This window comes from Sorex araneus, chromosome 5 (assembly GCF_027595985.1).
Source record: "Sorex araneus isolate mSorAra2 chromosome 5, mSorAra2.pri, whole genome shotgun sequence".
Classification (NCBI taxonomy): Eukaryota; Metazoa; Chordata; class Mammalia; order Eulipotyphla; family Soricidae; genus Sorex; species Sorex araneus.
The window spans coordinates 175,169,079-175,178,867 of NC_073306.1; the positions used below are offsets into that span (position 1 = coordinate 175,169,079).

At 39.6% G+C, this 9,789-nt stretch overlaps 1 protein-coding gene across 1 annotated transcript; it reads left to right on the forward strand.

The window, feature by feature from the left end:
* Positions 1 to 1,005: 1,005 nt before the first annotated feature.
* Positions 1,006 to 1,521, forward strand: LOC101553157 (60S ribosomal protein L23a-like). Its single transcript, XM_055140073.1, has one exon. The coding sequence runs from the start codon at positions 1,006 to 1,008 to the stop codon at positions 1,474 to 1,476; it is 471 nt and encodes a 156-aa protein (XP_054996048.1). The 3' UTR covers positions 1,477 to 1,521.
* The last annotated feature ends 8,268 nt before the right edge of the window (positions 1,522 to 9,789 follow it).

Here is a 9,789-nt window from a genome sequence, read left to right on the forward strand (position 1 = left end):
TTTGTAAATTAGATACAATAACATAAATTGTTATTGTGTCTAATTTATAAAACAATATCTAATTGTAAAATAAGACTATTTTATCCATATATTGTAATAAAATGATGACTGAGGTGATTGAAACTGCAGTAGAGAGAAACCATGAATAAGAGAGGATAGCTACCATATTTTTTTCTTACCAATTATATTAAAAATTACTTTTTAATTTAAAAACATGATTCACAAAAATTTTGATAGTTGAGTTTTAGGCATGTAGTGTTCTAGCGCCAATACCACTACCGGTGTCAGCTTCCCTCCACCAGTGTCCCCAAGGAAAGCCTAACCCCAACCAGCTTGCCGCTTTGATGGGCACATTCTAAAGTTTGGTGGTTGTAGTTTGGAGGGCGTGTTTTCAGTGTTGTTGATTCTGTGGCTTTGGGTATACAGTTATGCCACTCCCCCACATTATCTGAATAGCTGGGGATCCATTACTTCCCTTTCTCATCTTCTTTTCCTTCTCCATTTGTTTTATTCTCTGTTCTTTCTGCCTTATTCTCTGGGGTTAATGTTAATCTAGGTATCCCCTTTTTAAAACGTTGCATTGCATTGAGAAAATAATTGAATGATTCTCTCAATTAACTTAGAATTGAGCTGCCATATGACCCAGCAATTCTACATTTGGGTCTCTACCCCACAACACAAAAACCATTCACTCAAGTAGACATGTCTATACCATTATTCATTGCAGCACTTTAGTACGATAGCTAAGATATGAAATCAACCTAGGTTTCTTACAACAGATGAATGGAATGTGAGATGTGGTATATACGTACAATAGAATAATATGCAGCTGCAAGGAATAATGAAATAATGAAACATTGCTGCAATGCTCGATGTAACTGGGAGAAGTCATGTTGAGTGAAGAAAGACAGAAGGACAAACATAAGATGATCTGCCTATCTGTGGCATTATATATATATAAACAATATTTTTTATAATATTGACTTTAGTGCCCTTTTTACGAAGATGGTGCCGAAGGCCAAGAAGGAAGCCCCTGCCCCTCCCAAACTTGAAGCCATAGCCAAAGCTTTGAAGGCCAAGAAAGCAGTGCTGAAAGGCGTCCACAGCCAGAAAAAGAAAAAGATCCGCATGTCACCCACCTTCCGAAGACCCAAGACCCTGCGGCTGAGAAGGCAACCCAAATACCCTCGGAAGAGCGCTCCCAGGAGAAACAAACTTGACCATTATGCCATCATCAAGTTTCCTCTCACTACTGAGTCAGCCGTGAAGAAGATAGAAAATAACAACACACTTGTGTTCATTGTGGATGTCAAGGCCAACAAGCACCAGATTAAACAGGCTGTGAAGAAGCTCTATGACATTGATGTAGCCAAGGTCAACACCCTGATTAGGCCTGATGGAGAGAAAAAGGCATATGTTCGGCTGGCTCCTGATTATGACGCCTTGGATGTTGCCAACAAAATTGGGATCATCTAAACAGTCCAGCTGGCTAATCCTAAATACAGTTTTTTTTCCACCATAAAAAAATATTGACTTTAGTAAGTATAATTACATTGAATAAACTTCATATTTATGACATCTGATGGTGACAATGCACACCTGCCTGTCATTCCAGAACATGACACATTGAAAAGCTCTCTGCTATCTGTTACTCCTGATTTCCCACCCTCGAGAGCCATTTGAGCGCAGATATCAATTTTGTAAATAAAGTTTACTTTTGTTGCTCTAGAAATTAATTTTTTTAAATTTAAAATTTTATTTTCATAAAGTTGTTCAAGGGCTGGAGCGATAGCACAGCGGGTAGGGCGTTTGCCTTGCATGTGACCGACCCAGGTTCAATTCCTCCGTCCTTCTCGGAGAGCTCAGCAAGCTACTGAGAGTATTCTGGCTGCACAGCAGAGCCTGACAAGCTACTCATGGCATATTTGACATGCCCAAAACAGTAACAACAAGTCTCACAATGGAGACGTTACTGGTACCCGCTAGAGCAAATCAATGACCAACGGGATGACAGTGATAATGTGATACAGTGAAAGTTGTTCACAGTAATTGATTACATTCAATATTTCAATACTTATCCCATCATCATTACACCTTCCCACCACTATTATTTTGGAGTTTCCCATGACCACTCAAGCCTGCCCCATAGGCACATTCAAGATTACTTATTTTGTATTGCTTGTTATGAATAGTATATGACATCTGTAAGGGTCTATCTCAACAATACAAACAAACAAACAAAATAGCATGAGATATTACTCGGCTACAAAGGCTGGCTACGTGCTCCTGGGATTCTAAAAATTAAAGTAATTAGAGTCTGGAACCATCTCTGCAGTGAGCTGTTAGGTTCTGAGATTCATTTGTGAGTCTCTGGATCATGGCTGTTAACAAACTTAAATGGCACCTGGAGGTAGTTCGTGGGTATGACATCCAGGATCCCTGAAGGGCAGGGGAGAAGGGAAGGGACAGCTCAGTCCCAACCCCTTGAGGCCTGGTGTTTTCAGTCACTGGTCTCTAATTCCTGGAATTTTCAGCAGATTTATTCTCTTGCATGGGGGACCCAGAATGCATGAGGGTAGTGGAAATTGGTTTCTGGAGGTTTGGGGCTGCTACGGTTCGTCTGGTGCCGGGAGGGAGGGGGGAGAGAGAGAGAGAGAGAGAGAGAGAGAGAGAGAGACAGAGACAGAGACAGAGACAGAGACAGAGACAGAGAGACAGAGAGACAGAGAGAGACAGAGAGAGAACCTGATCCCATCTGAGGTACCCTCGTGAAATCCTCTAGAATTAATTTTCAAAAAACAATTTAGGGTGCTTCACTTGATGGTTCTCTGGGGATAACACTAGGTCTCTTTTTTGGGGAGGTGGGGGAGGGTCACTCCTAATTGAATCCAGCCTTTCTGCATGCAAAGATTGGACTAAGCCTGTTGAGCATTCTTTCTGACCTCTAGAGTTATTATAAACAAAGTCACATAGTAATGCTATTTTTTCTGCCTTATTTTACTTAGTATTATGCTTATGAATGTATTGGTTTATTTCTTTAATCAGTGGTTTATTTTATTTATTCCATCGGTTTCAATAAAGTATATTAATATATTACTATTTATCTATATTCATATACTTCCAGTTACCTATATGAAAAAGTACTTGAATATCTTCAGCTTTTGTTTTTATGATGCTAAATTAAAAATTATTAAAATAAATTAAATTTCAAAATTAATTAAAAAAAGATGAAGGTTTTTAACAGCACAAGTTAGTTTTCTTTAACTAAATTAAGAATTTATTGAAGATGTTTTATCATCCCCCAATACTATGACATATAATTACATAAAAAAGACATCCCTTTATATAATGACAATACAACTATTAAAAATCAATAATGATGCATAATCATCAAAAAATCTATAGACCCTACTTAAATTTTAGCATTTTCAATATTTTTACACCAGAGATCAAACTAAGATTGCATATGCAATTTCTTTGATGATCTACAATAAAAGCAATAGTTTTGTCTGATTTTTGTATTGTTAGATTGTTAGAGCATTCTTTGCAGCACTGTTTACAACAGCCAGAATCTGAAAAAAAAAACCCAAGTGCACAAGAATAGATGACTGGCTAAAGAAACTCTGGTACATCTACATAATGGAATTCTATGCAGCTGTTAGAAAAGATGGAGTCATGAAATTTGGATATAGATGGATCAACATGGAAAGTATCATGTTAAGCAAAATGAGTCAGAAAGAGAGGGACCAACACAGAAAAATTGCACTCATTTGTGGAATATAAAGTAACAGAATGGGGGACTAACACCCAAGATTATTAAAGATAAGCACTGGGAGAATTACTCCACAGCTTAGAAGCTGGCTTCACATACTGAGGGAAACGGCAGTTCAGTTAGAGAAGGGATCACCAAGTAAATGGTGCTAGGAGGATCCTCTCGGGATGAAAGATGCACCCTCAAAGCATATAGTTCAGATTATAGACCTAAAGACTGAACATGATGGCCACTCAATACTTCTTTTTTTTATTTTTGGGTCACACCTGGCGATGCACAGGGGTTACTCCTGGCTCTGCGATCAGGAATTACCCATGGTGGTGTTCAGGGGACCATATGGGATGCTGGGAATCGAACCCGGGTCGGCCGCATGCAAGGCAAACGCCCTACCCGCTGCACTACTGCTCCAGCCCCGGCCACTCAATACTTTTATTGCAAACCACAACGCCCAAAAAAAGAGATCAAAATGGAATGCCCTGCCACAGAGGCAGGGTGGGGGGAGGGAATGCTGGGATCAATGGGGGTGGGGAATGAGGTGGGGATGGTGGAAGGGATTCAGGGAACATTGGTGTTGGAAAATGGGCACTGGTGGAGGGATGGATACTTGACCATTGAATAACTGAAATGTAAGCACGGAAGTTTGTAAGTCTGTAACTGTACCTCACGGTGATTCACTAAAAAAAAAAAAAAATCTGGGAGAATGTTCCTGAGTTGGGATATTGCCTAATATTTCCCCCTGATTAGAATAAAGTAGTGCATTTGAAATAAGAATACCAGAGTAATGAACAAAATGGGAGGGTTACCTGAGCCCTTCATGTGCCTTCTGTAATTAATAAGCATTTTTATTTATTTATTTATTTATTTATTTATTTATTTACTTTCTGTTTTTTGGGCCACACCTGACTATGCACAGGGAACATATGGGATGCTGGGAATCGAATCCGGATCAGTGGCATGCAATGCAAACACCCATCCTGCTGTGCTATCACTCAAGCCCAATAAACATTTTTATTAATGTCTAGAGGCAATTTGAACTGGTGGTAGTTCTTACTACTCATCACATTGATTCTTGTTGAATTACTATTACTTTGCCAAATAATGATTATTTTCTAATCTTCCAATCGCCACCCTCACCAGCCCTTTATGTAGTGCCCCCTCCTTGTACCCTGTTTCAATTCTACTATTAACCTTTCAGTGTTCAGACATAGTCTTATTTTGGCTATGACATCTTAAAGTCCAATGAAGCCACTTACCCTCCCCTAACCTCATAACTTAAAATCACCCTGCTTTTCCCTCCTCATGGCAAAATTATACACATATCAAAGAAGAAAAAAAAGGGCAGTAATTATATTTAGAGTTTGGGCTAATAGTCTCAAAAGGTCCTGGATGGACCCCAGGGCAAGCATGAGCTATGTGCTACCCTGGCATCGAGATGGGCCTGGCCAAAGTGCCTAATGCTAAACTATAAGTTAAGAGCTTGGTCATGGACAGATGCTGTTATGATCCGAAAAGTAATAACTAGATTAGGACCCTGCTAGGGTAAGGAATGATTAATCTGGCCTGGGTGCTGTAGTCTGAGTCTGTGGCAAGATGTTCCCAGGAGAGCTGCCCTACAAGCCTCAATGCATCTCTTACTGTGTCCATACAAAAATAACTAATATTAAGATGCTAATTAAGATGATAGGAGGAAAGGAATACGCACAGGTGGTGTTTCCACCCCTGAGCCTGGTGGGCAGTCAGAAAGGGCTTTCTTATGTTTACTTTGCCACCAGACTGGGTGCAGAATGGGCCCAGAGGGCAAGGTGGAGAGAGACAAGTTGGGGGAGAGAAGAGTGGGAGAGAAGCAGAGAGCTAGGATCGAGGAATGAGGGGCTAGAAAAGAAGAATGCTGGGGGAGAGAGATGAGAGAGTTGGAAGAAAGAGTGGAACAGTCGTCAGGGGAGAAGCAACCAGAATCAGAATCCAGAGAGGAGAGAGAGAAAACCCAGGCTGTCAGATGGAGCACGGAGAGATGAGTGGGAGAGACAGGAGGAGACGGGAATGAGGGGCAGTGTGAGGCTAGAATGGGGGGCTCAGAGAGACTAGGACAGGTGCATGGAGAGAATGGAATAAACGGCAACTGATCAATCAACCGTCTTGGCCCATCGTGTCCTCTTCCATCTGCCCCACGGCCTGGGTCACCCTGGCTGAGGACCACCCCTGAACCCAAGCATCGATGGAGAGAGGCCCGGCCCCCCTGGGAGATTTTATTACAGTGATCTACTTCTTATTTAAAATGAAATGAAACCTTACTGTTAGAAAAGTTACATAAATATATAAAACAATTAGAAATACATAAAGCAATCTAACTAAATGAGAGTATTCCAAAATGGAAAAATGATTTAAGGTGTTGTTTGGAGAACTGCTTTGAAAAGCAGATTGTTTCTTCCTCATAAAGCCCGCTGACTTGAAGCAAACAGTATTTACTATTTCTCATAATTAAGTACAATAATGTGGAATCGTGGACTGCAGTGATAGCACAGCGGGTAGGACGTTTGCCTTGCACGTGGCTGACTCGGGTTCGATTCCTCCATCCCTCTCGGAGAGCCTGGCAAGCTACTGAGAGTAACCCACTCGCACAGAAACCCTGGCCAACTACCCATGGTGTATTTGGTATGCCAAAAACAATAATGACAAGTCTCACAATGGAGATTTTACTGGTGTCCGCTCGAGCAAATCGATGAACAACGGGACGGCAGTGCTACACTGCAGTGCTAATGTAGAATCGCATTAGAAGAAAAAGATTGAAAACACCCAGAAAACCTAGTTTATGTAACTTCAAAGTCAGTAAAGTGCCTAAAGAACAACAAATATTTAAAAATAATAAAATCTAAAGTGCCTATAAAGAACAAATATTCTTTTCAATAATCATGTTGGTAGATAGTTCTCAGTCATGATATAAACACACCCCTTAAAAACCATGAAACACATTTGTGTTTTTTTTTAAGAAAAAAACCTCTATAAGAATACTATTCATTAATTGCACTGTGTTTGAAGAGCATTTTACATTCCCTGTGACAACAGATCCAAGACCTAAATCACTAGGTGTCACTTGACAGCATAGGCCATACTTTGAATTATGCATAAGCAGGTTTGCGCATTGTCATTCGATTATATCTGCTTGAGAGAGCAGAAGCATTACTGGTTTGTTTTATACCCCCATCAATGTCTAACATAGTGTTTGGCATACTCAGAAGGTGTGTCATAATGTCTTAGTGATAAGGTGATTTTTGTCTTACTATATCTCCTTATTTATTTTCTTGGATTAGGCTGCTGACTTTGAAATGTTTTGTGGTTTCCTATGGTAAAATCTCCCCCTGCATGCAAAGCATTCTTCATAGTTAGCTGATCGTGAGTGAACAGTCACAGCTCACAATCCTTTAACTGAACACGGCCTGTCTGGGCCTTTGGCAGTGTGTTCTGGTGGCACTGCACAAGCACAGATTTTCTTGTTAGTATATTGATTCTTATCTGAACCCATTAAGATTTTCCCCGCTCTCTGAAGATCCTTATTTTCTCAAAAGCAGACTTGTAATGAACTGTGACCTTGATGAAGCACATTCGCAGGATAGATGTGGGGAAGCGAGCAAGGAATGTTTTATTTATCACATGCTATTTCATGTTTTTAGTAGACAAATTCATTTGTAGGGAGACAGACTTGACAATTGAAATAAATCATTAACATTTATAAAATGTTTCCAAATATATTATGCAGTGTTGGGTAAATATAACTAAATTCACAATTACCTTTCAATCCAGATGCCCTCTTGCTCAAATTGCTGACCTACAGAATAATACCACATGGCAACAGCAATTTGTTTTAGTTAATGTATTTTTGGATGCTTTGTAACATAGCAATAGATGTTTTCAATTCACATCCCTCTGGATGCTTCTACAGTACTCTTTGTCTTTAGATTCCTGTAATGCTTGTGTATCTCATCATCTTTGGTAATGCATTTTCTACCCATGGTATTGCAAATACCTTGAATGAAGAGGTGATGTCAGCTTCACTATCATTTAATATATTTTCTGGCACAGATCAGAGAATGTAGAAATATTTGTTGAAAAAAAATGATGGGAATTAGTTTTTTGCTATTGCTTTCTTAATAACAGTCATTTTGTTTTCTCACCAGATTCCTTTCATCTTTTTATTCATCACATACCAATGTTACTTATAATATATCCCAGTTATCATTACGAATTTTGGGGGAAAAGCAGAAAGCGAGGTAAACGGGGCTATTGCCTGCTTGGAAAAGTTCTCAAAATTCTGTGAGAATGGAAAAAAAAAGATTCACATAACTTAAAATAGCATTATAAACTATAGAAGTGTGTGCTTATATCTAAATCTGTACCAGAGGAGCAAAAGACAGTCTGAGAGGTCCAAAAGGCTTGTCTGGTGAGGGGATAGAAACATTAAGTAGAAATTAGGCAGCTGAGGATCTGGGGATAAAATTAGGTAATGTAAGGGGAACGGCAAGAGCTTTTGCAAAGAATTAGAAGTGCCTTTTTTAATTGAGGTATTGTGATTCCTCTCGGAGAGCCCGGCAAGCTACCCAGAGTATCCCTACTGCAAGGCAGAACCTGACAAGCTACCCGTGGTATATTCGATATGTCAAAAACAGTAACAAGTCTCGCAATGCAGGCGTTACTGGTTCCTGCTTGAGCAAATCGATGAGCTATGGGACAAGGGTGCTACTGTACTACTGTAATTTACAAAGTTATTCATAGCCCCCAGCTTTACTATCAGCCATGATCAAATTCCATGTGTACAGTTTTCCCGACCTCAACGCCAATATCAGACATCACTCCCGCCTGGACTCTGGGGCTGTATAGGGTGCCGGGGACTGAACCCGGATCAGCCACATTTCAAGGCAAAGGCTGTAACCGCTGTCCTATCACCCTGACTCCAGAAGTAGTAAAATTCTTTGTGCTAGTAAGAAACTAGCAGAAAACCATTGAACTTGGATCTTAGTTATTTCTAATTCTCAGCTTTCTAGAAAAACATACTTTTATAGTTTTAGTACAGGTTTGGTTGTGCTGGCACGAGCTGTGAATGAACAGAGAGAGAGAGAAAGTCAGCTCAGGATAAGATAGTGAGTTTGTTAGAGACTCAGGTTGAGGACCCTAAAATGAAAGAGAAAGTGACTTGGAGGCCCGTTTGCTGAGATGGTCTTCTAAAAGTGAGCTATAATCTACAAAAGGAAAAAAAAAACATTTTTCTCAGCTTTTAGGTACCTCCAAAAAGTCTGTGTTAGTATCTCTGGCCCATTTGGTTGGCTTCCTGTGTTACCTTCTGTGCACTCCCGTTCATCTTATCTCATCTGATTAGGGTCTTACAAAGGAAAAACTCTTCATCCCTTTTCTGGTTAACCTTGGGGTTGGTTTCACTGTCTCAGTTCTCATTACATTCTCTTAGTTCTCATTACAGTTTCAAAATTCTTGCTACATTCAGTTTCTTATTTGTTATAACAGCTTTTCCTATACAAGCCTATTCGTTTTGAAGAATACCAGTAAGTTCTTATTCACCCTGAGGAATCAAATATTTTTAAAATCATTAATAATATAAAGGTAGGTATAGCTGACTAGCAAATTTTTCAAAAGTTCATATTTTAGTATTCTTTTCTCAGTTTAACTTTAATTTTAGGGGACATAGGGAAAGAATAATTATATGCTGATTCTGATCTTATAATGTCGTTTAAGAATAAATAACTAAAATACAAAGGGGCTTAGTATTGCAATATTTTGAACCAAAATAAAATAGGTTTTTACTTTTTTTGTATTCTTACCATTAATTATAAATGTCTCTTTGAATAACTTAATAGTTTAAAATATTTAGCTAAATTGGGGCCGGAGCGATAGCACAGCGGGTAGGGCGTTTGCCTTGCATGCGGCCGACCCGGGTTCGATCCCCGGCATCCCATATGGTCCCCCCAGCACTGCCAGGAGTAATTCCTGAGTGCAAAGCCAGGAGTAGCCCC